The 25,770-nt window shown below is 42.9% G+C and overlaps 3 protein-coding genes across 6 annotated transcripts in view; 2 read left to right on the forward strand and 1 right to left on the reverse strand.

Annotated features, from left to right (window-relative positions):
- Positions 1 to 2,823: 2,823 nt before the first annotated feature.
- Positions 2,824 to 6,841, forward strand: si:dkeyp-67f1.2 (uncharacterized protein LOC556106 homolog). 2 transcript variants are annotated; one of them, XM_064965849.1, is made up of 9 exons: positions 2,824 to 3,138; positions 3,227 to 3,337; positions 3,446 to 3,475; positions 4,469 to 4,595; positions 4,827 to 4,885; positions 5,034 to 5,084; positions 5,383 to 5,467; positions 6,022 to 6,148; positions 6,379 to 6,841. In XM_064965849.1, exons 2-9 carry the CDS (start codon positions 3,268 to 3,270, stop codon positions 6,463 to 6,465), a joined length of 636 nt encoding a protein of 211 aa, XP_064821921.1. In that variant the 5' UTR covers positions 2,824 to 3,138; positions 3,227 to 3,267; the 3' UTR covers positions 6,466 to 6,841. The 2 variants fall into 2 exon arrangements, with proteins under 2 accessions (XP_064821921.1, XP_064821920.1); XM_064965848.1 differs by having other exon boundaries at positions 2,825 to 3,116.
- Positions 6,842 to 6,933: 92 nt separating this feature from the next.
- On the forward strand, positions 6,934 to 20,168 carry LOC135539758 (actin-associated protein FAM107A). 3 transcript variants are annotated; one of them, XM_064965850.1, is made up of 5 exons: positions 6,934 to 8,224; positions 16,076 to 16,133; positions 18,123 to 18,342; positions 18,427 to 18,583; positions 18,938 to 20,168. In XM_064965850.1, the coding sequence occupies exons 1-5, from the start codon at positions 8,201 to 8,203 to the stop codon at positions 19,052 to 19,054; spliced, it is 576 nt and encodes a 191-aa protein (XP_064821922.1). In that variant the 5' UTR covers positions 6,934 to 8,200; the 3' UTR covers positions 19,055 to 20,168. The 3 variants fall into 3 exon arrangements, with proteins under 3 accessions (XP_064821922.1, XP_064821926.1, XP_064821923.1); XM_064965854.1 differs by having other exon boundaries at positions 18,918 to 19,037; XM_064965851.1 differs by lacking the exons at positions 6,934 to 8,224; positions 16,076 to 16,133 and adding an exon at positions 16,942 to 17,332.
- Positions 20,169 to 20,797: 629 nt separating this feature from the next.
- camk1a (calcium/calmodulin-dependent protein kinase Ia) overlaps positions 20,798 to 25,770 on the reverse strand; it is a 62,200-nt gene continuing 57,227 nt past the window's right edge. Inside the window, exon 12 of the mRNA XM_064965855.1 lies at positions 20,798 to 22,951. Within this exon, the coding sequence (XP_064821927.1) occupies positions 22,860 to 22,951 (92 nt within the window). The 3' untranslated portion in view covers positions 20,798 to 22,859. The remainder of the gene's footprint in view (positions 22,952 to 25,770) is intronic.

Below are 25,770 nucleotides of genomic sequence, written 5' to 3' on the forward strand. Positions count from 1 at the left end.
ACTGCTTATAAATGTTAATATTATATTATAAACATTTATTTCAGACAATTTCCCCAAAAAATATTCCTACAATTTATGCAGCTGTTTCATGGAATTTGTACTTTTCCCCATTCAAGAAACATGCGAAACTCAATCATGCAATATAGCCTACCTTTACAGTCTTGTACTCTCGGACTTCCCTAAATAAGGCATTCCACCTCCTCCAATCAGAAAAGCCTTTCGTTTCCACGTAAACAGGTGAAAACCCCAACCAGGAAGTAAACAATAATGGCGATGACTTCAAGAAAAATAGTTTCTAATGTTTTAAAACTATTTATTATTTTCTTTATTCAACAAACACTTTGTGAGAGACCATCCACTAGTTTATCTTCAACCCAGAAGTTATCGGAGGACAGGAATGAGATCCATATGAGAAGTGTCTCCCCCACCAAGTCGTCAACTCAACAGGTGAAGTAGCTGTAGCGTATCCGTTGTCTGCCAATGTAATCGTTGTTGACAGTTGTACGTATGCGCATACCTAGGCATTCGGTTAAATGGCAATCACATTTGTGACATTTCATTTCTCAAATTAAATTCCATATCTTTGTCATTCAATAGGCAAGACTGCACCCGGGGGTCATTGCAGCTGTGATATTCGTTACATTTGCTGCAGTTCTTGCTGCAGTTTTTATCATCAGAAAATACTGCTTTCCCCGCAGGTATTTGTGATATTGATATGGATCATCAATAGAGCTGTGTTGGCCTTTCTATTTTAGATCATTATAGATCTTAATATCATGAAAGACAACATCAAACATGTTGCCTGCCTGGAGGTCCAGTATTCTGGATGTTGGCTGCATGTCAATATGAATGGAGCCTTTTAAGGATTTATGATTGCCTTCATGAGGTTGTTCATTATGATAATTTTATGTTATTTCATCAATGAGTAAACTTGCTTATCAGGTGTAGTGCCCAGGGTACTATCATAATGAACTGCTTAAGTCATAGTCTCAATAATAAATCATGTAAATGTTAAACAGTGATTTATTTTCAGCGAGGCCACATACAGGTACTCAGTGCTGAGGCGGATGGAGGCTGAGGGGTCAGGAGGGACTGAGGAGGAGGAGGAGGACGGGCCCGGGCCCTACACACTGGGGGAGGACTCTGATGAGGTTGGTGGACCTGGACCTGTGTCTGTCATCCTCCTCGTCACTATAGTGGTATAGGGTGAAGTTGCCTTCAGGACTCTTGGGTCAGTTTAGCATTTTCCCTACTGATGATTAAGGTTAGGATTGGGGGAAGAGAAGCTGATCCTAGATTTGCATCTTGGGGAAACATTACCCCTGAGCCACTATAGTCTACTCCAGAACACCTGTTTTAATCAGGGGATGGGGAAAATTACATTTTAGAGACTAGAAAAGTTTTGGCAACACCTAAGTTATACCATAGGCTATACGATAGTAATTTTACCTGCATGGACAGTACTTGGCTGCTAAACATTGGGACATGACATGCCATTTATTTCATAGGTCTAGTCTACTATATATTTTTTTCAGGGTTTGTGGGTGTTTTTGCTGTGATAAGAGATCTAGTCGTGTCTTTCTTCTCTTTTCTCCCCTTCAACAGGATATGTTGGAGTGAATCATCACTCGGATGACACTGCTCTGCGCTCAGGTTAGCTGAGGTCGACTGTGAAGTGTGTGCCGAAATGGCTGGGCTCTTTTGCATTGACTAGTTACAACAGGGCTATTATCCACTGATGCTGGTTCTAATTCAGGGAATTGTTGTCATGACATGCATACCTTATTCTACACATCTAGACTGTTAATAATATTTGTAAATATATAACCGATACCAATGGCAAGCAGACCAAAATAACCATTCTTCACAAGTATAGAAGCTGTGTCTGCACTGTATACCGCAATCAGATCGTTCTATTTGTTACTGACCTCTTCAAGCACTGTTTCAGTTGTTGAGTATTGTTGTGTCATCTTTAAGTATTATTCACACATTTAATGTAAAGTATGTGGTACTATGTTAACGTAACACAGCTGCCCAGGTTTTGTCTTTAAGACACAAGCTGTTGTGGTTACGTCCTTTAATTATTATTTTATTGTTGTCATTTAGCTCTTATCCAGAGCGACTTACAGTAGTGAGTGCATACGTTTTTCGTTGTTTATTTTTTTATTTTCATATTGTATAAACATGTTGTATAAATGTATTTCCCCCTGAGCAGAAATTAATATGTCAATCAATCAATCAATCAAATGTATTTATAATGCCCTTCTTACATCAGCTAATGTCACAAAGTGCTGTACGGAAGCCCAGCCTAAAACCCCAAACAGCAAGCAATACAGGTGTAGAAGCAGGTGTTTGCCGTTCTGTGTTTAGTGTTTGCCCTTCTGTTTTGTGTTTGCCCTTCTGCACTTTGAAATTAAATCATGTACAGTACCGTTACTGTGAGTTTCTTCAGTGCTTATCAATAAAGAGACGCTCTGCTCATCTGGCATTATCAACCACACCCCCACACCTGTGTATGCTAATCACATAAACCAACAATCCAAAGGGTAAATATGGAATCAAGGAAGGGAGCGATTCCAGCAACAATAACGCCATCAGGCCAGTGTATGCCCTCTTGTCCGTTGGCCCATTCCCAATCACACTGCTGTGTTCTCCGTTAGGTGTTTGATTTCAACACTAGAGGACAGTAAAGGTATGGCAAAAGTAAATAGAACAGCTAAAGCTGCCTTTCTCAGGTGAAAGGTCTCATTGTGTTGTATTGTTTGATCAAATATCCGTTGTCGTGTCCTCCACGGTGTGGCCATCTTGTTTATATGGTGGGTGTGGGCATATTACCATATCCTGGTTTCACAATGTACCTTACAGGAGTGTTGGCATTTACTCTATACTATAGGCTACAGGATAATCACTCTTGGTTCTCTATTGAGGTTGAACACTGCTGTAGGTTTTACAGGATGACAGGGGAAGTGGGGACTGTTGCTTGAGCCATACAGCATGACAGAGGAGAGTACTCCAGTCTGTCAGGAAATACTTCAGGAATCTCTTCTTCCAGTTTAAAGAACTGCCAAAATACCAAGGAATTGTCTTCTAATTGGTTGTTGAGATGAGACCACGAGGTGAGAGCTCTGCTTTTGCATGGTATGGAAATATTTTGAATAAGTTAAATGTGATTGAGTGTGGAATTTGCATTATCTCACATATGTGTTGCTGTGGTTGTGGTTGCTAGACGTTGTGTATGCTGTTACTTTCCTCATCGTCATCCTCGTTATGTGGGGAATCTATACCAACCCACCCTACATCCATCAGAGAGCAAGGGTTATACAACAACATATCTTTGGTAAGATCACTCTTTCTCCATATCTATTTCTGTGTGTCTCTTTTGCCCTCTACTTAATCGTTTTTCCCCTCAGTATAATAGCACTGTGTTGTGTTTCTCTTATTTCAGGAGCTCAAAGAGCAACTGTGGTCACTGCTGGTAAGTGTTTCAAGCAATTCCATTTCAGCTATTTCCCGTCTATCTTAATAGTATCATCAATCTTCATAGCTGAACATGCCGAATATTCAATACATGCCAAATGCTGAATACAGTAGAATTTCTCCTAAATAAAATATTCTGTGGGAATAATTTATTATGAAGTAAATAGTTGAACTTCAAAGTGATACAGACAGTTCAGAAGTGTCTCTTATGATGTGTGAAGTTTTCTCTTTGTCCCTGAACCCTCTGTCGCCTATCAGTCGGTAATCTTTAGCTATTCACAGCCTCCTCCCTCACTTCTTGAAAGTAAAGCAGTACTCTGTTTCATCAGATCTAGGAGTGTGATAGTGCTGGTTCTAAAGGAGAGAGACGTAGGAGGGGGGTCCTACATATTAATTATGTCTCTCATAATATGATTTTCTTAACTTTGCATTAATTTAAACTTTGTATCACACTTTGTATCATGTGTAACACTTTGAATCACATCTGAATTAGGTTTCCATCTACACACAGTACCAGTCAAAAATTTGGAAACACCTACTCATTCAAGAGTTTTTCTTTATTTTTTACTATTTTCTACATTGTGTAGATATTTTGTAGATATTTTGACTACTATGAATCTGGTTGAAAGAATGTCAAGTGTGTGCAAAGCTGTCATCAAGGCAAAGGGTGGCTACTTTGAAGAATCTCAAATATATTTTGATTTGTTTGCCACTTTTCTTGGTTACTACATGATTCCATATGTGTTATTTCATAGTTTTGATGTCTTCACTATTATTATACAATGTAGAAAATAGTTTTGAAAAATAAAGAAAAACCCTGGAACGAGGAGGTGTGTCCAACCTTTTTGACTGGTACCGTATGTTGCTTGACTGGTTGTATATGAGACTTATCATAAGGATGTGTGTTACAGCTGGATGAGTATGTTGTTTTCTCCGTTGGTTTCTAAATATATAATTTAAACACATATCTGTCTGTGCCTGTATTTGTCAGCTGTGCCTGAAATCTCCCATCCAAAATGCAGCCTTTCCAAAAACTGCCCTATCGACCATTTTGCATTTCAAATCAAGAGTGGAGCAGCGACTGTTGTGGGCCCAAAGATCTGCTTTGATGGTAACATGTATGTGTTCTTAACCAATTTACATTCATATTGTTAACAGAAATGGACTTATTAGCTAGTGATTAGTGAGCAAGACAGAAATATTTGAATGCAGCCCACCCCTACTTTAAACATGTCCCAAATTGGATATTTTCACCAAACTTTTGCATGACACTTCAGCTATTGCACATGTGATTTCTACTCCAGCTCTTGTGTTTGCAATCTTGTGACATGTGACTCTCATCCCCATAGTGTTATGAGTGGTGTGATGAACAACGTGGGACCAGGCCTGAACCTAGTGCTGGTGAATGGTGAGCTCAGCTTCTCCTAACTTCACCACACATAAGCTGTGATGCACATAGACACACTGCTATGGAGTGAATGATTGGATTGTGCAAAAGGGAAATGGGATAAAACATGCCTGACTTGTTATGCAATGTGCATCTCTTGTTTTCATAGGTGAAAATGGGAAGATTGAAAAATTTGACTACTTTAACATGTACTCTGGAGGTAAGGGCAGTTATAAGGATGCAACATTCAAAAGGCACTCGCACACCTGAGCTATCTTTGTTGCAGGTGCACGGTAACAATTGAATACGATACTAGCAAGAGCAGCGTGGGGGTATCACTGCTCTTTATTAAGCTTTATGTATCGGCCTCAAGGCCTTCGTCAGAGCTTTTTTATTAGGATGCAAAAGCGACATGCATTCTATATTCTGATGGAAATGTAAAGATAGAAATTATCTTGTTTTTTCATCTAAACTACATTTTTACCCCCCGTTTTTTTCCCCCTACTTTCTCCAAAAAGAAACAAAGGCCATCTTGGACTTCTTAAAGACGATTAAACCCGGAATGATTGTTCTGGTGGCATCTTTTGATGATGCAGCGACAAAGTAAGTTTAAACTAGTGGTGGGCAGTGGGCACCAATATCGATCATTTGATATGATATCGATATATCGTTTGATGTTAATATATGAGCAAGGCATATTATGATATCGGTTTATCCTTCCTGTTAACCTACACTATAATGTGACAAAAAGCACAAATGGCTGTTCCTGTGTGCACAAAACCCTCTCACAGACCTTCTCACAGGCTGTCTACTTAGTATTCGTAGCATGCCTGCTGAGTCATCACTCGGTAGATTGGTCTCCCATTGTATTCAGACTGGGTGGGTAGGTTAGGCTCCCAGAACATTCACACCTGGCCCAATGAGCAAACCGCAAACGGATGTCTGGACTTCCCAGAGCAGAGACAGTTGTAAATGTTGTTTTTTTTGTAAACCAATATATTGTATCAAGATAAAAATGCAACTGATATAGATTTTCCATATCGGTGCCCATTTCTAGTTTAAATAAATTCAAACATTCATAAATCAATATTCATTTTACATCCTGTTTTCAAATTAGAACAGTCACACATCCACTCTGACCCTCAACCTCTCCTCAGGATGACTGATGAAATCAGGAACATATTTGCGGGACTGGGAAGCAGCAGTATCAAGGATGTCAAATTCAGAGACAGCTGGGTCTTTGCTGGAGGCGCTGGGACAGAACAGAAAAGCCCCTTTGAGAAGGTGAGAGAGCATTTGTAGCATCGACACTGTCTACAACAAATATCAAGATCAATCGATATAAAATCCCTATTCTGTCCAGCAACATTTTTGCAATACTACTACACAATTATATAGTAGATACTATAGTACTATAAGCTCTCTCTACTTTTGTAATAAAGCAGATGGTATATAGTGTGACAGGTTCTTTGATGAAACTACAGTGTGATGATTTCCTATCTTCTTTTGTTCAGCTGGCTGCCAATAATCAGAAGACCAATATTTACGGAAACTGGCCAGAGGTGGTGGAAATAGCCGGCTGCTTCCCCAGGAAGATCTGACGAGACATCCCATACAGAGATCTCAGAGTATACTGATCTAGAATTATGTCCATCCTATCCATGTATTGTTATTCATTATTATGTCAAAGGCTAAACAGATCCTGAATCGGTACTCATACTATATGAGACGTTTTATAAGTACAGACCTTGATAGACTTCCTATGAAGATGGTTCCGGACTGGCTTGATGATTGACAGATCAAACAAACCACTGTCAGGATCACTCAACTTTAAGGAACAACTTCTCTGTTAAGACTGGGCATTCATTGTGTGTTTTTTCATGTCAGATTATTATGGTTACATCATTTTTTTCAAAATAGAGGAGTTTCAAAGTATGTAAAACAATAAAAAAAAACATGTGTTTTTAAGAAATTCGAGAGATGTTGTTTCAAATTAAATAATGAATCTTGGGCTCCCTCTATGGGATTTTTATTGAACTACAGTTCATGAATTGTACTGTACTTTTAGTATTGTCATTATCCCGGGCCTAATTTGAAATTAGCTGTCTTTTGTGTAGCATCATACTTTTCCCTGGAGAAATGACTTACCTCATTCACTGTTGTGTGTTTAGTGTGGTAGCACAACTATTTTGGGAGGGAGGCACCTCTCATTGGTTGACTAAATAGATGGATTTTTGATCCATCGATGTCGGCTCTTCCTATCATTGTGAAGCAGAATTCACCAAGCGTTGGATTGTTCACCCACTAATAGGGAACGTGAGCTGGGTTTAGACTGTCGTGAGACAGGTTAGTTTTACCCTACTGATGATGTGTTGTTGAAATAGTTGTTGTTGATGTGTTGTTGCAATTCCATCTCTACCTAATCCCTGTTGTTGGTGTTTTCCAGGACTCCCTTACCTGGTTCCAGATCTGTTTGTGCTATAATGTGAATTCCTTGTCACTCATTATCATGTCACACATGCGCATGTTTGGTGTGACAATGAAACAGACTGGCACCCAGGCTAAGGACTCCCTGGATAGCAGTGGCAATTGCTAGTGAGTGGATTACCTAGGTTAAATAGATAAATGAATGGTGTAGTGGCCAGCTAGACCTTCCCTGGCTGCACAGAGCACCAATACGCCCCCCCATTACCGTATGCAAACCGGCTGCTCCGTCAACCTCAATTAGCCTAATCTGCCCTGGACCCCCCTTAAGCTTTGGAGAGTGGCGAGTGGGGACCACCGGTTACCCATGAACAGGTGGTCAGGAGTTTTTTGTCTTTGATGTTTATTCTTCTTAATTATCTTATCTCTACCTCCCTTTGTCTCTGTTTCTCTCTCTCTCTCTCACAAACCCTGACCCTCACTCTTCTCTCGCTCTCCTCAGTTATCTCCTTTCCTTGCAATCTCTTACCCTCTCAACCAAAATATCAACCGTTCCCTTCTCTTTCCTTCTCAAGCTTCTCCCCACCTGCCCCCCTTTCTCACCCCACTCTCTTTCTCTAGGCTCTCTTCCCCCCCACTCCTAAAGAGGCAGACCTCTATGCTTCTCTCATTTGTTGACAGGCTTGGTGTGATGAACGGCGGGTGATTTAATGCACCCTCTCTGAGACTGGTGTCACGCATTAGACGGCGGTAGGGTTTTCAACTTGTCCTTGGTCCTGGGGGAGTCCATTCCTCCCCGCTCTCCTCTCCTTCACTAGAGACCAGCTCGAGGGAAACTTCAGAACAAGTGAAACTTCAGGAGCTGTACAGACTCACCTACTCTTGCCGAGGATCTCAGCTCATCCTGAGGCCATGGGAGTCACCCACGGAAAGAAAGTAAGTAACTATTATGTTTCCTTCCTCATTTTATCACTTCTGATTTGACACGACACTGGACGCTGACAAATCTCAGGTCACATGGTCAGCTTGCAGGGTGGTGCTGCAGAGACATGCATTATGTTAATAGACTGGAAATGTTAAACAGCTATTCTAATTAAATTTGATGTGTCTGTAAGCCCAAAAAAGTTCTGAAGGTCTATGACACTTGCAAGCCATAAAACCTGAGGCAATTGTTTTTCAATTGTAATTCATGTTTTGAACCTCAATCAGATTGAAAGTTAATGTTTGTCTCTGAATGAACATCTTTCATCGAACTTGTTTCATAGAATAAAGAATTACAGAGACGTTTGGTTTCCATCTTAGGCCAGAGTTGCTTCACTGGCTATTTACAAATTTGTTAAGTTCAAATGAGCCGTAGAAACCCACCGAGCACACACTGGATGAATCAATGAAATGACGTTGAACCAATGTGAAGTAAACGATGAATTGACGTCTGTGCCCAGTGGAACCTTCTGAAATATTCTGACAGCAATTGAAAGAGTGACAGTACGTTTTGGTCTGGACCTTCAAGCTTTGTATGTAACCCAAAATAATTGTGTGTCTGTGTGAAACAACACGTAGACTAGACCCCGTAAGAGCAGCATGTTTTACCCCAGAGCGAAGGTCCTGCTGTTGTGTCACAATAATGGTCTACGCACCACATCTTCTCCCAGAGATTAGCCAATCAGTGGCAATACCACCTCATTATCTAAAGAGCATTGAACCAACGGAGATGCCATTACTACAGCTCAACCAGATGTACACACACATACTCTCCTCGTATTCATGAGCAGGGTTTGGGTCAATTCCCTTTGAACGGTGATGCTATTGCTAAACCTCAACAAGATTATAGACTACACTCTCCTGGTATTCATTTAGATGACATCATGTTAGCATTACCTTCACTGAACTCTTACAATACATTTACATTTACATTTAAGTCATTTAGCAGACACTCTTATCCAGAGCGACTTACAATACTACAGCTCAACAAGATTATAGACTCTTCTCCTGTTAGGGATGGATCCAAATGGACAGAATGGGTACATGAAGGAAAATCGGGCAGGGTCATGCTTTTTCATTTTCAGAAAATGGCAAAAGGCACAGGCCTATCCCTTGTTAGCTTAAGATTTTGTAAGAAAATAAAACAGATCTGATAATATAAAGTGATCTATAACAGCGCTTTGGTCCGTGATGCGTTATGCTAGAAACAAGCTGTAAAATACCAGGGAAAGACTCGACTCCGTTGCATTTGGGGATATCATTCTTTCCTTTCTTTGACATTCACAGGCTGAGCTACAACCTTCTATATCTAATTCTGTCACTATCAACTGATTAAGCTATTCACTTTCTGTACAGTAGAAGATGTTTAAACACAGACAGCTTCTAGGGAAACACTTCTTGACCTTCTCTCATTGGGTTAAGCCAAGAGTAGCCGGCAGTTGAAGATTACATTTTTCTGCATCTGGCAGTTGAAGATTACATTTTTCTGCATCTGGCAGTTGAAGATTACATTTTTCTGCATCTGGCAGTTGAAGATTACATTTTTCTGCATCTGGCAGTTGAAGCTTACATTTTTCTGCATCTGGCAGTTGAAGCTTACATTTTTCTGCATCTGGCAGTTGAAGCTTACATTTTTCTGCATCGGTAGGCCTACTGTCTGGGTTGGAAAGGTAGGCCTAACTTTTTAAAGTACCATGCTCAGATTCCTACTGATGTCTCAGATTTAACTATTTGCAAACAGGGACAGTTTCTGTGGCAATTTTGATTTGGCATTGGGAAATAGGCCTATGTGTCCATTTTATCATATCTCTCTATCTAATTTTTGCCTGTAATTTAGGTAATTTGTGAGGAATTATAAAATATTCTGCTAATATGTAAAATTACGTAAAATCGCCTTAAATGTTTATAAAATACTTTATTTCTCGGACCTGCAAATACGATGATAGATTCATGCAATGCTTTTACTATAAAGGAGATCTTTCCACCCCTACCATTGTCTACGGTGGTCTGTGAAGCCTCAACCTGGCCCACTGCCCTGTGTGCTATTACAATTCCTGCGTTGCCATGTAATGCTTTAAGGATGAAGAACAATTTCTAAAATGGCATATCTAAGGCTCGAGTCTGTCCCGGAAATGAGGGTAAATGGTAAGGATGTTTTGTTTTAATTATTATTTTGGGTATAGAGGATCGACACTTCTTTTTGTTCTTTAAGTGCTCAGGGCGGGTTTAGGTAAAATATATTTAGCTGAAGGGATTGCCATCCGTTTTCATTTCAGACGGCCGATTTTCTCAATGTAACCTCTTACAATGAATCAAATTCACTCCCTTAGTCAATAGCTGATCATGTTAGTATCCGGGTTGGGCGGTCAATACCATTTCAATTTAGTCATTTGTAGTGGTGGATCAGGACAAAATGACAAAGAAGCTTAAAATACCAGTATACCACTGCCAATAGGAAGACTGAGACCCTTCAATATTTCATGAAAACCTATCTGCTGTTGCGACATACATTTTTTTCTTTTCAATTAATTATATATACCCATAAAAAATATTGAGTATACAGTGGGGCAAAAAAGTATTTAGTCAGCCCCAATTGTGCAAGTTCTCCCACGTAAAAAGATGAGAGAGGCCTGTAATTTTCATCATAGGTACACTTCAACTATGACAGACAAAATGAGAAAAAAAATCCAGAAAATCACATTGTAGGATTTTTTATGAATTTATTTGCAAATTATGGTGGAAAATAAGTATGACCACAATTGGTGGCTGACTAAATACTTTTTTACCCCACTATAAATCAAATCAAATCAAATCAAATTTTATTTGTCACATACACATGGCAAGCAGATGTTAATGCGAGTGTAGCAAAATGCTTGTGCTTCTAGTTCCGACAATGCAGTAATAACCAACGAGTAATCTAGCTAACAATTCCAAAACTACTACCTTATACACACAAGTGTAAAGGGATAAAGAATATGTACATAAAGATATATGAATGAGTGATGGTACAGAGCGGCATAGGCAAGATGCAGTCGATGGTATCGAGTACAGTATATACATATGAGATGAGTATGTAAACAAAGTGGCATAGTTTAAAGTGGCTAGTGATACATGTATTACATAAAGATGCAGTAGATGATATAGAGTACAGTATATACGTATACATATGAGATAAACAATATAGGGTATGTAAACATTATATTAAGTAGCATTGTTTAAAGTGGCTAGTGATATATTTTACATCAATTCCCATCAATTCCTATTATTAAAGTGGCTGGAGTTGAGTCAGTGTGTTGGCAGCAGCCACTCAATGTTAGTGGTGGTTGTTTAGCAGTTTGATGGCCTTGAGATAGAAGCTGTTTTTCAGTCTCTCGGTCCCAGCTTTGATGCACCTGTACTGACCTCGCCTTCTGGATGATAGCGGGGTGAACAGGCAGTGGCTCGGGTGGTTGTTGTCCTTGATGATCTTTATGGCCTTCCTGTGACATCGGGTGGTGTAGGTGTCCTGGAGGGCAGGTAGTTTGCCCCCGGTGATGCGTTGTGCAGACCTCACTACCATCTGGAGAACCTTACGGTTGTGGGCGGAGCAGTGGTGATACAGCCCACCAGGATGCTCTCGATTGTGCATCTGTAGAAGTCGGTGTGCGTGGACCAATTCAGTTTGTCTGTGATGTGTACGCCGAGGAACTTAACTTACTACCCTCTCCACTAATGTTCCATCGATGTGGATATGGGGGTGTTCCCTCTGCTGTTTGCTGAAATCCACAATCATCTCCTTAGCTTTGTTGACGTTGAGTGTGAGGTTATTTTCCTGACACCACACTCCGAGGGCCCTCACCTCCTCCCTGTAGGCCGTCTCGTCGTTGTTGGTAATCAAGCCTACCACTGTTGTGTCGTCTGCAAACTTGATGATTGAGTTGGAGGCGTGAGTGGCCACGCAGTCGTGGGTGAACAGGGAGTACAGGAGAGGGCTCAGAACGCACCCTTGTGGGGCCCCAGTGTGGAGGATCAGCGGGGTGGAGATGCTGTTACCTACCCTCACCACCTGGGGGCAGCCCGTCAGGAAGTCCAGTACCCAGTTGCACAGGGCGGGGTCGAGACCCAGGGTCTCGAGCTTGATGACGAGTTTGGAGGGTACTATGGTGTTAAATGCTGAGCTGTAGTCGATGAACAGCATTCTCACATAGGTATTTCTCTTGTCCAGATGGGTTAGGGCAGTGTGCAGTATGGTTGAGATTGCATCGTCTGTGGACCTATTTGGGCGGTAAGCAAATTGGATTGGGTCTAGGGTGTCAGGTAGGGTGGAGGTGATATGGTCCTTGACTAGTCTCTCAAAGCACTTCATGATGACGGAAGTGAGTGCTACGGGGCGGTAGTCGTTTAGCTCAGTTACCTTAGCTTTCTTGGGAACAGGAACAATGGTGGCCCTCTTGAAGCATGTGGGAACAGCAGACTGGGATAGGGACTGATTGAATATGTCCGTAAACACACCAGCCAGCTGGTCTGCGCATGCTCTGAGGGCGTGGCTGGGGATGCCGTCTGGGCGTGCAGCCTTGCGAGGGTTAACACGTTTAAATGTTTTACTCACCTCGGCTGCAGTGAAGGAGAGTCCGCATGTTTTGGTTGCGGGCCGTGTCAGTGGCACTGTATTGTCCTCAAAGCGGGCAAAAAAGTTATTTAGTCTGCCTGGGAGCAAGGCATCCTGGTCCGTGACTTGGCTGGTTTTCTTTTTGTAATCCGTGATTGACTGTAGACCCTGCCACATACCTCTTGTGTCTGAGCCGTTGAATTGCGATGCTACTTTGTCTCTATACTGACGCTTAGCTTGTTTGATTGCCTTGCGGAGGGAATAGCTACACTGTTTGTATTCGGTCATGTTTCCGGTCACCTTGCCCTGATTAAAAGCAGTGGTTCGCGCTTTCAGTTTCACGCGAATGCTGCCATCAATCCACGGTTTCTGGTTTGGGAATGTTTTAATCGTTGCTATGGGAACGACATCTTCAACGCACATTCTAATGAACTCGCTCACCGAATCAGCGTATTCGTCCATATTGTTGTTTGACGCAATATGAAACATATCCCAGTCCATGTAATGGAAGCAGTCTTGGAGCGTGGAATCAGATTGGTTGGACCAGCGTTGAACAGACCTCAGCGTGGGAGCTTCTTGTTTTAGCTTCTGTCTTTAGGCAGGGATCAACAAAATGGAGTCGTGGTCAGCTTTTCCGAATGGAGGGCGGGGGAGGGCATTATATGCATTGCGGAAGTTAGAATAGCAATGATCCAAGGTTTTACCAGCCCTGGTTGCGCAATCGATATGCTGATACAATTTCGGGAGTCTTGATGTCCCTCTGGAATGCTACCCTTGCTCGGATTTCATCAACCTTGTTGTCAAGAGACTGGACATTGGCGAGTAGTATGCTAGGGAGTGGCGCGCGATGTGCCCGTCTCCGGAGCCTGACCAGAAGACCGCTTCGTTTGCCTCTTTTACGACGTCGTTGTTTTGGGTCGCAGGCTGGGATCCATTCCGTTGTCCTGGGTGGAAGGCAGAGCACAGGATCCGTCCCGGAAAAGTCATATTCTTGGTCGTACTGATGGTGAGTTGACGCTGCTCTTATATTCAGTAGTTCTTCTCGACTGTATGTAATGAAACCTAAGATGGCCTGGGGTACCAATGTAAGAAATAACACGTAAAAAAAAACTAAAAATGCATAGTTTCCTAGGAACGCGAAGCGAGGCGGCAATCTCTGTCGGCTCAGGAAGTGGCTGTAACCTCTTGAGCTTACGTTCAAATGTCGTACCCCATCAGAACTCAAAATATGAGCTTGTTTTAATTCTTTGTTTGTAAACAATGTACTGTAAATGTAAACATCTACTGTACAGCCTCAAAAACAAATCCTTATTCAATCCGTATCGCGGAAATTGAGCGTGACAGTGTGGTGTGATTGAAATTGAAAGGCACTGTTCCCGCGTCAGCGTAGGCTGCATTTACAGTGAACATTGCATATTTCGGCTCAATGTGAAATTACCTTTGCGTTTCCAGCACACAATCTGTAATGCTTCCGCGATAGTCAAAACTATAATGTTGATATCATGGATGGTCAGTCCTTGTATCCATAGCTCTGTCCATGACGTTTTTAGCGTGGTTACATTTCTCAAGGTCCGTCTCTCCACTGTTGACCACATCAGTGGTAGTGAGGCATTGTCATTGTTTAAAATGCAGATTTCCTTTCTTTGAACTATTGTTATGCTGCGGCCATAAGAGATGCTGTCTGGCTGACCTCCACCTCAGGCAACATATGTACATGTAGACGAATGCAATGAACCACCAGATTCTGTTTAGCGTTCATTTAAAGCAAAGTTGAACTTGCTTTTAGTCTGTTGCAGCAGTATGTCCAGCAGAAGGATTTAATCTGAGATACACTCAGTGGCCAGTTCACGAAAATGGTTTGCTCCTACAGACAGTCACGTGGCCGTGGCTTGCTATATAAGGCAGGCAGACGGGCATCAAGGCATTCAGTTACTGTTCGATTGAACATTAGAATGGGCAAAACGAGTGACTGAAGCGACTTTGAGCATGGTATGATCATCGGAGCCAGGCACGACGGTTCCATTATCTCAGAAACGGCCGGCCTTCTGGGCTTTTCACACACGACAGTGTCTAAGGTTTATCAAGAATGGTGTGACAAACAAAAACCATCCAGTCAGCTGCAGTCCTGTGAGCGAAAACAGTTTGTTGATGAGAGGTCGAAGGAGAACGGCAAGAATTGTGCAAGCTAACAGGCGGGCCACAAACAGTAAAGTAACAGTTCAGTACAACAGCGCTGTGCAGAAGGGCATCTCGGAACAAAAGTCCTTGTCGTCCTTGTCACATATGGGCTATTGCAGCAGACGACCACACCGTGTTCCACTCCTATCAGCTGAAAACTAGAAGAAGTGGCTCCAATGGGCACAGTATCACCAAACAACGCCTGGTCCAACGAATCCCGATTCATGTTGCATCATGTTGATGTCAGAGTCGGGATTTGGTGTAAGCAGCATGAGTCCATGGCCCCATCCTGCCTGGTGTTAATGGTACAGGCTGGTGGCGGTGGAGTAAGGGTGTGGGGAATGTTTTCCTGGCACACATTAGGTCCCTTGATACCAATTGAGTAATGTTTCCATACCCTGAAGAATTCAGGCTGTTCTGGAAGCAAATGGGGTTCTGACCCAGTACTAGATGGATTTTCCCTAAAAAACTGGCCACTGATTGTATATTGCTCCTCTAAACAAGGCTTCATATTGTATTGAAAAAAATAATTGTATTGAACGTTATTGCCAGTAACTAAGGCCTGTTGTTTGTGGTTTTGTCAGTAATGAGGTGGATGGCAGGTCTCCACAAGGGCCTCTCCTCTCGGTTCACTGGTCATCTGGGTCTGTAGCTGCCCCTTCACATCACAAGGGCCTCTCCTCTCGGTTCACTGGTCATCTGGGTCTGTAGCTGCCCCTTCACGTCTGGTCTAAAACAACAAAGGACCATTGTTAAGCTGATTGTCCATTGGGACATTCAAAATGAGTAGGATGTGATCACCTTATGAAAGATATCCTCGAAGTTAGACCATTCACAATGTTTGTGAAAAACATGGTATGAGAGAGAGAGAGAGAGAGAGAGAGAGAGAGAGAGAGAGAGAGAGAGAGAGAGAGAGAGAGAGAGAGAGAGCGAGAGCGAGCTGGGAACAACATTACTGTGAAACAATCTGCCGTATTCTTTGGTCTGACAGTTCCTCTGACAGTTTCTCATGTGGTTGATTGTGTCTTATCTGTTGACAGAGTGAACACCACCTCCAAATCTCTCCCACAAGAAGTAGAACACCTCTGAAGGGAACAGGTGAGAACAATCTGTTATCCGATTAGAATAGAAGAAGAATACATCACTTAACATCAACCTGTATTGTCATTGGAGAATGAAGATGTAGGGCAGTTGTCCCAGACACAGGTTAAATCTAGTCCTGGACAGAAAAAGCAGGCTCAATGGAGAATCTCCATTGAAAGTCCTTACTAGTCCGGGACTAGACGTAATCTGTGTCCGGATCACCAGCCTGTAGTGTCTACCACGAGGCGCGTGGAGGTGCTTTGTGATACTGTAAATCCCTAACCATATTGTGATGGGTGTAATTATGTAAATAGGTCCGGCAGTTGGCTTCCAGTGAAGAGATTTAAACAGGGCGGGGCTCGAGCCCTGGGTAATCCAACCTAGAGGGCGAGGGAGAGGGGAGATAGAGGGACAGTGGAGAGAGAGAGAGTGGAGAGATCAAAGTCACAAAGCGAAGGGGAGGGGAGGGAGAGAGGGTTGAGGATGGAGAGAGGGTAGAGGAGGGAGAGAGAGTGGAGGGATCAAAGTCACAAAGCGAAGGGGAGGGGAGGGAGAGGGGAGAGAGGGTAGAGGAGGGAGAGGGAGAGAGGGTAGAGGAGGGAGAGGGGAGAGAGGGTAGAGGAGGTAGAGGAGGGAGAGGGAGAGAGGGTAGATGAGGGGAGAGAGGGGAGAGGAGGGAGAGGGAGAGAGGGTAGAGGAGGGAGAGGGGAGAGAGGAGAGAGGTTGGAGGAGGGAGAGGGGAGAGAGGGTAGAGGAGGGAGAGGGAGAGAGGGTAGAGGAGGGAGAGGGGAGAGAGAGTAGAGGAGGAAGAGGGAGAGAGGGTAGAGGGAGAGAGAGGAGAGGAGGAAGAAGAGAGGAGAGGAGGAGGGAAAGAGGAGATGATGTATGGAGAAAGAGGGGGCAGTAGCGAGGCGACAGGACAACCTGAGCAGTCATGTGACTGACTGGCGGCTAGAGGTGTGGCCAGGGCTGGAGGTGGGGCTGAGGTGGAATGGAGACAGAGGTGTTAGGGTAGTGGAGCAGGGAGTGGCTATGGAGGTAGGCTCCCAGACCAGCCCAGCTCTGGCCAGACCTCTGGATTCATAGTAACAGTGATAGCTTTGCTAGCTTACTTATCACTAGCCGGGCTCTGGGCTCCATAGAAGAGATGGATACTAGCAGTGTCATCCCAAACAGAACACCAGGGAGGCAGAGAGAGGGACTGGTCAAGTCAGGTAAGGGACCTATAGATAATTTCACAGTGAGAGAAACAACTGCAGAAAGAGTAGCTATTCATAGGAACTGATTGATGATTGGTGTAAAAAGGGCATCATGTGTTGGGTTTGTGAGTACATCATTCATTTATACATAAATTAAGGATTCGATATTGGGTTGATGGGTGTTAATGATCATGTTTCCATCCCTCTGGAAAATCACCGAGGCAAACTTTGTATTTATGCAAACACTTTGTAAATATGGTCCTTGGAGTTTGATAGTGAAATGTATAACCACAACATGTGCACAATAAGCTGGTGCAATAGGACACCTGTTGTTCTATGTAGTTCTGATATGGAGATAGCTAATGCCCTAACTTGGTCCTAGATCTGCTTGTACTGTACAGCCAACTCCTATGATGTTTCCCATTTCAATAACCGTTGAAGTTGGCAAGACAGCACAAACAGATCTGGGTCTAAGCTACTAATGGATCACTGTTGTCCATGCCAAGGAATAGAACATAAGCTTAACACACCATAACGGACCTCTCTCTCATAACAAACAGCTGTGGTGCTATAAACAGAACAAAATGACCTGTTTAGCTGATTCTGCTGCTATGATGCAACTGGAGTGTGTCTGGCCAGCGTAAAAGGGACATGATTTTAGTTGTGTAATGTGTAATGTTACTAAGTGATGTAACCTCTGTCATCATTTCTGCTCCTGTCTAATACGAGGCTTACGGACATGTTTTTAAAATGAGGATGTGAGCTCAGGCAAAACGTTCAAGTTGACTTTGTCTCTGTCCCCCAGCCTCAGCCCACACTGGCCTGCTGTCGGAACAGGATGGAGAGCAGGGTCAACGTGCAGAGGACCAAGAGCAGGGGAAGTCGGGTGGATCACCACCTCAGCCAGAGAGTCAGGAGGAGGAGGGCAGAGACCTTATCATCCAGCCCAATAAGCGCCTCAACCTGGTCAGAGTCTCCAAGAGCCACCAGGAGCTCCACAGGGAGTTAAGGATGACACACAAGAGGTAGGGCTTGTACAGGGTAGACCAAGCGTGCTCGCTGCACATAGCTGCAAACACGCTTCAACCGTCCTATTTGTTCTCTGTCAGAGGTCCCTGTCTGGATGTGAAGCCGGAGCTCCAGCGTGTTCTGGAACAGAGGAACTGGGAACAGGGGATGAAACAGAGGAGAGAGGCAGAGGAGGAGAAGAAGAACAGGTCTCCTCTCCAACAGGAACTGCTCAAGAGGCACCAGAGGCTGGAGGAGGTTGGTATGCGTCATGTCAACGTGGTGGAGACTGCCTTCGCGGTAAATGCTGTGCATGTCGGCAGTACTTTGGCGATTACGGCTTGAATCCAGCCCCTTGATTTTGCATCTGTCTGACTTGTCAAAGTTGACATGTTGCGCACTCTGCACAGCTTCACTCATGCATTACTAGCTCATTTGCAAACAATGCTCATTATTAAAATGTAAGATGGAGTCAAAGCAGACATGACTTATTCAGTTCCTGCGAACTTTACATACTGTGTCCTGTTGGGTTGAAACGTGTACATACACATGGTATGCAGTCCTATCTACTTCTGTATTCAATGACTGTCAGTGTCCATCTGTTCCCTGCAGCTGGAGAGGGAGCTAAATGCACAGCAGGAGGGTCCCCAGAGTTCCCCAGAGTTCATCAGGGTTAAAGAGAGCCTGAGACGCACCACCATTCTGGATCTGGGAGAGAAGGTAGTTTAAAAGGACTGACAGGAAGATGTGTGGCTAGAGTGGCGTTGGGGTTGTTTTAGCGCCTACATGAGGTAAGGATAGGATGGTGTGGATAAATGATTACATGGAGGTGAAGGAAGACTGACATTGAGCTATTCGATTGGGTTGACAGTTGGTGGGATAGTGTGCTTGGCATAGTTCAGCTAGATAGTTCAGGACAACAGTGATCCATTAGTAGCTTAGACCCAGATCTGTTTGTGCTCTCTTGCCAACTCCTAGTTATTGAAATGGGAAACATCATAGGAGTTGGCTGTACAGTACAAGCAGATCTAGGACCAAGTTAGGGCATTAGCTATTAGCTAGCATGGGAGTACAGATGGATGCACGCAGGGTGCAGATTGGTACCTGAACATGTCATCGGCCACACGTCTTCTCCGGAAGAGCCTACTGCATGAAGGTAACCACCCCTTGTCCAATTGGCCTTTTGAAGAACATCTTTATTTGTTCCAATTAGGGATCGACTCCCTGCTAGCCTGGTCCCAGATCTGTTTGTTGTCTTGCCAACTCCAATATTATCTTCCATGACAACGACCATAGGATCTGGCTGTACAGCACAAACAGATCTGGGACATGGCTGGCCCCTCCCATCCTCTGAGAGACTTGACGTTAGATTAGTAATTTGTCTCTCATGCCAACCTCTGACACAGAGAGAGGGAGAGCACCCCTTTAACCAGGGATCTTACTGAGTTACATACAATGAGTGAACGTAACGTTTTTAATTTCATGCCTATAAAGTGTTCACATTGTAATTGTATTCGTGGAATATGTTGATATACTGTATCAGTAGATGTATTTCTAAAATAATATTACATTTCCTATTTGTTTGTTAATAAGTTTACAGTATTTTTTTACCTGTCGTAAATGTTCAGAGGCATTTTATATTATTAGCAGTTTTGCAACTGGTCTAAGACCAGTTGTTATTTCTTAAATAATGGTTCCGTCCCGTCCTTCCCTGATCCTCTCACGTACACATTCTCTATGCAAATCAACAGAACATACATCATTCACCTAGTGACAACAGTGAATAATAACACTTCAGATGACATTGTCCTTTGAAATGTGTACATTGTCATAAATAAAAGGACATTAAACATGAATAAAGTGCATTTTGTATTTTATCTGGACACACGCGTAAGACAGCATCCCATGTCTGCTGTACCATACGTCCTCTATTATCCACACTCAGGTACAGTATATACTGCCTCATCAGATGGCAGAATAGGACGCATGTACTGTATTACCGATGGTATTATTATAACATACCATAACCCTCACTGTGTAGTCCCTACCTATTTGTCTGTTTTATTCTGTTTGGTGCCTAATGAACGTGACCCTGACTGAATTATTATTATTATTATTTTTTACAAATGACAGTAAAATGACAGTACACACAATGCATAGACAAGGAAGTTTAATTTCATTTCCTGCGATCATATCTCCTCCGATGGTACAAATCATTATCTCCTTTCATACATGTTGATCAATAACCCATGATGCATTGCATCCATACATTAGTAGCTCAAAACAGCTTTTACAAAAAAGGATATAGAATATATATATATATATGTATGTATATATATATATATATACTTATATATATATATATAAGGATATAGAATATATATCTATATATATATATGTATGTATATATATATACTTATACTTATATATATATATATAAGTATAAGTATATATATATATAATATACACGTGTTTCTTTATGCATTTAAATGTTTGTCATGAGTCAAATAAATCCGTTAATTTTTTTGTTTTTACAAATCGGAACCAAGGGGAAACAAAACCAAGGAAAAGTTCAACAGAAGGTCTGTACCAAACAAATGAACTCTGATGACTTCGTTAACCTAATAACCTAAAGCAACTACACCAAACATAACATGAAGCCCTTCACACATGGTTTGCATATTTTCCACTCTGCAGTCAGTCGGTCACTTATAAAGCCAGAATGATTGCCTTCTATGACTGGCCAACATCTTTCGATCAATTATAACCTCATGAAGTCACTGGTAAGGACCAAACACAGGTCACCATTGCCCTAAACCAGATCCAACTATAAGGTTTTGCCTAGCAGTACCTCTGATTCAACTAAACAATAAGGATTGGGTATCCAATCTGAACAGCCGTTTGGCATGAACAAAACAGATTACATTAGGCTTCCCCAGTTGGCTTCCCATGGTCAGCCTTACTGATGTGTTGAAACCATAATCATATCAAGTAACACTGTACTTTGAGATTTTTAATCAGACTGCATTCTGTCTTGACATTGCAGTTAGAGAACTGGTTTCTCGTTCCACTCCTAAGCAAACGCTCAAAGTATTTGAAATATTTCAAATAGTATTTTAACTGAAGTCTGTCATGTTCACTCAACATGTTTTATGTTACAATCAAAACTGTTACACAGTACCAGGGCAAGGGAGGGGTCAGGGACCATTCAGTATGTTGAGACAAAACTACAAAACCTTAAGTGGACAAAACAAATAAATAGACTCCCACAATGACTTATAGAACATCCTAGAGTTGTAATTTAAACTAAATCAACATGGTTACCAGGGAAATGGTGCCAGTGTGCCACTGGGGTAGAGATATGACCATCATATGGACAAAGCAGAGGTTAAGGTAAAGTTACAGTTCAGACTGTGCTGCAACGTACATACGTTGTCAACAACAGAACATCTGACTGGTGATTCTCACTTCACATTATATCGTTTTCAGAATTACATTATTCAGAATTACATTATTCAGAATTACATGATTATTTTTTTGATCAGGACAACAGAGTAGTAATAATAACCATACACGTGTGTTTTTTAAATATTTATATGTTGATCATCATTGATGTAAACATATTATAACCAGGTCATGCAGACGGTAGACCGATACTTCTTCCACAAGAGAGAGGTGCACAGTACAGAGCAGACAGTGAACACACACACTGAGATCCCTCCCACCACAAAGGATAGGGGTGTAAAATCGGCGGCACGTTTAAATGATCATAACATTTAGGGACCTTTGCGGATAGAGTTGCCATGCATACAACTGACTTGATTCCTTATCAAGAGTTTATTTGCAAACTACTCCTAACTGAAATGGTCTCAACATCAAACCATGTGCCCCAACTCACATGTTAACTGGGTGTGGTTACTATGGACATGCTCATTGGCTGAGAGGGTTATAGGATTAATCTGATAGGCTATACAGTCCGTTTGTTGTCATAGGGATCTCAGTGTGAACCTCTGGTAACAGAACAGCCATAAGATTTTTTTCTCCCTTTTATATCCACACATTTCACATTTTATCATCCAACCGAAGCATGCAGATGCCTCGAACCAGAAGCGCTTTTTACGACCCCAGTCTGAACCAGAATACAGAGTCAATCCAGAGTCCTGCAGTCAACTCACTCATAAACTCTGAAGTGTTTCTGATGGGGATGGAAGCATCAAAACTGAAACAAACACAGGTAAGACACGGATGATTTATGATCCAAATGGAACAATCGAAGAAGAAAAATAAACATTACAATGGAAAGAAGAAAGTAGTAGTGGTTTGAATGTTGATGATGAACTGGTACTGGTTTCAGTGATACGGAAACAAATGGTCTTTTGTGCCTGGAAACTATGCCTGGCTGGTTGTGTCCCTCTAGTGGACACAGCCTGTCATAACATCACTCTGCATTCATGGCCAGACTGGGCCGGCTCTGGGTGGCTCCATAGAAACATACGTATCCCCATGGCGACAGAGGGGCGGGGTCTGTGCCGACTCAGACACGACTTGCTGGCCTGCAGCAGTAGGTGCAACTCCTCAGACTGTCCCGGTCGGCACTGCCTTCTGCACTCCCACGCCGCTGCGACACTGAAGAGGAGAGGAGAGCTTGATGACAGGGACAGTACTCCACAGTGCTACTAGAGTCACAGGAGGTTGGTGGCACCTTCATTGGGGAGGATGGGCCTGTGGTAATGACTGGAGTGGAATCAGTGGAATGGTATCAAATACATTAAACACATAGTTTCCAGGTGTTTGATGCCATTCCAGTTGCTCTGCGCCAGTCATTATTATGAGCCCTTCTTCCCTCAGCAGCCTCCTGTGACTAGAGTACTATACTACTAGAGTACCAATAGAGTACTGTACACAACAATGTACTTGCTCAGAGGCTCCACTGGTGGCTATGTGAGATTTTTATTTGTAACATTTTTTATTTCACCTTTATTTAACCAGGTAGACTAGTTGAGAACAAGTTCTCATTTACACCTGCGACCTGGCAAAGATAAAGCAAAACAGTCTAATCTATATACAGTGTGTTCAAATGAGGTAAAATTAGGGAGGTAAGGCAATAAATAGGCCGTAGTGGCGAAGTAATTACAATATAGCAATTAAACACCGGAGTGATAGATTTGCAGAAGATGAATGTGCAAGTAGAGATACTGGGGTGCAAAGGAGCAAAATAATATATAACAATATGGGGATGAGGTAGTTGGATGGGCTATTTAGAGATGGGCTATGTACAGGTGCAATGATCTGTGAGCTGCTCTAACAGCTGATGCTTAAAGTTAGTGAGGGAGAAATGAGTCTCCAGGTTCAGTGATATTTGCAATTCGTTCCAGTCATTGGCAGCAGAGAACTGGAAGGAAAGGCGGCCAAAAGAGGAATTGGCTTTGGGGGTGACCAGTGAAATAAACCTGCTGGAGCGCGTGCTACTGGTGGGTGCTGCTATTGTGACCAGTGAGCTGAGATAAGGTGGGGCTTTACCTAGCAAAGGCTTAATGTGAGTCTGGAAGGAGAGTTTACAGTCTAACCAGACACCTAGGTATTTGTAGTTGTCCACATATTCTAAGTCAGAATCGTCCAGAGAAGTGATGCTGGACTGGTGGGCAGGTGCGGGCAGCGAACGGTTGAAGAGCCTGCATTTAGTTTTATTTGCATTTAAGAGAAGTTCGGAGGCCACGGAAGGAGAGTTGTATGGCATTGAAGCTCTTTTGGAGGTTAGTTAACACAATGGCCAAAGAAGGGCAAGAAGTATATAGAATGGTGTCGTCTGCATAGAGGTGGATCACCAGCAGCAAGAGCGACATCATTGATGTATACAGAGAAAAGAGTCGGCCCGAGAATTGAACCCTGTGGCACCCCATAGAAACTGCCAGAAAACAGGACAACAGGCCCTCTGATTTGACACACTGAACTCTGTCAGAGAAGTAGTTGGTGAACCAGGCGAGGCAGTCATTTGAGAAACCAAGGCTGTTGAGTCTGCCGATAAGAATGTGGTGATTGACAGTCGAAAGCTTTGGCCAGGTTGATGAATATGGCTGCACAGTATTTTCTTTTATCGGTGGCGGTTATGATATCGTTTAGGACCTTGAGCGTGACTGAGGTGCAACCATGACCAGCTCGGAAACCAGATTCTATAGCGGAGAAGGTACGGTGGGTTTCGAAATGATTGTTGATCTGTTTGTTAACTTGGCTTTTGAAGACCTTAGAAAGGCAGGGTAGGATAGATATAGGTCTGTAACAGTTTGGGTCTAGATAGTCTCCACCTTTGAAGAGGGGGATGACCGTGGCAGCTTTCCAATATTTGGGGATCTCAGGCGATACGAAAGAGAGGTTGAACAAGCTAGTAATAGGGGTTGCAACAATTGCGGTGGATAATTTTAGAAATAGGGGATCCAGATTGTCTAGCCCGGCTGATTTGTAGGGGTCCAGATTATGCAACTCTTTCAGAACATCAGCTATCTGGGATTTGGCTGAAGGAGAAATGGGGGACGCTTGGGCAAGTTTCTGTGGGGGGTGCGGGGCTGTTGACCGGGGTAGTGGTAGCCAGGTGGAAAGCATGGCCAGCCATAGAAAAATAATTGTGGATTCATCGGTGGTGACAGTGTTTCCTAGTCTCAGTGCAGTGGGCAGCTGGGAGGATGTGCTCTTATTCTCCATGGACTTTAAAGTGTCCCAGAACCTTTTGGAGCTACAGGATGCACATTTCTGTTTGAAAAAGCTAGTCTTTGCTTTCCTAACAGCCTGTGTATATTGGTTCCTAACTTCCCTGAAAAGTTGCATATCGCGGGGGCTATTCGATGCATATGCAGTATGCCACAGGATGTTTTTGTACTGGTCAAGGGCAGTCAGGTCTGGAGTGAACCAAGGGCTATATCAGTTTCTGGTTCAATTATTTTTGAATGGGACATGCTTATTTAAAATGGTGAGGAAAGCACTTTTAAAGAATAACCAGGCATCCTCTACTGACGGAATGAGGTCGATATCATTCCAGGATACCCCGGCCAGGTCAATTAGAAAGGCCTGCTCGCTGAAGTGTTTTAGGGAACGTTTGACAGTGATGAGGGGTGGTCATTTGACCGCAGACCTACTACGGAAGGAGGCAGTGATCGCTGAGATCCTGGTTGAAGAATACAGAGGTGTATTTAGGTTGGTCAGGATGATATCTATGCCCGTGTTTATGGATTTGGGGTTGTACCTGGTAGATTCATTGATGATTTGTGTGAGACTGAGGGCATCTAGTTGAGATTGTAGCACGGCTGGGGTGTTAAGCATGTCCCAGTTTAGGTCACCTAACAGTACGAGCTCTGAAAATAGATGGGGGCAATCAATTCACATATGGTGTCCAGGGCACAGCTGTGGGCTGAGGGGGGTCTATAACAAGCAGCAAAGGTGAGAGCTTGTTTCTG

Source organism: Oncorhynchus masou, chromosome 5 (genome assembly GCF_036934945.1).
Source record: "Oncorhynchus masou masou isolate Uvic2021 chromosome 5, UVic_Omas_1.1, whole genome shotgun sequence".
In the NCBI taxonomy this organism is placed as follows: Eukaryota; Metazoa; Chordata; class Actinopteri; order Salmoniformes; family Salmonidae; genus Oncorhynchus; species Oncorhynchus masou.

What these genes read in the sequence shown, in the direction of transcription:
- si:dkeyp-67f1.2 (XM_064965848.1), top strand. An exon ending in TTTGATGATGCAGCGACAAA is followed by an intron (nt 5,468 to 6,021) that starts GTAAGTTTAAAC and finishes ACCTCTCCTCAG; the next exon opens with GATGACTGATGAAATCAGGA. An exon ending in AGAAAAGCCCCTTTGAGAAG is followed by an intron (nt 6,149 to 6,378) that starts GTGAGAGAGCAT and finishes TCTTTTGTTCAG; the next exon opens with CTGGCTGCCAATAATCAGAA.
- LOC135539758 (XM_064965850.1), top strand. Translation starts at nt 8,201, where the DNA reads ATGGGAGTCACCCACGGAAAGAAA. An exon ending in TTAAGGATGACACACAAGAG is followed by an intron (nt 18,343 to 18,426) that starts GTAGGGCTTGTA and finishes GTTCTCTGTCAG; the next exon opens with AGGTCCCTGTCTGGATGTGA. An exon ending in GGCACCAGAGGCTGGAGGAG is followed by an intron (nt 18,584 to 18,937) that starts GTTGGTATGCGT and finishes TGTTCCCTGCAG; the next exon opens with CTGGAGAGGGAGCTAAATGC.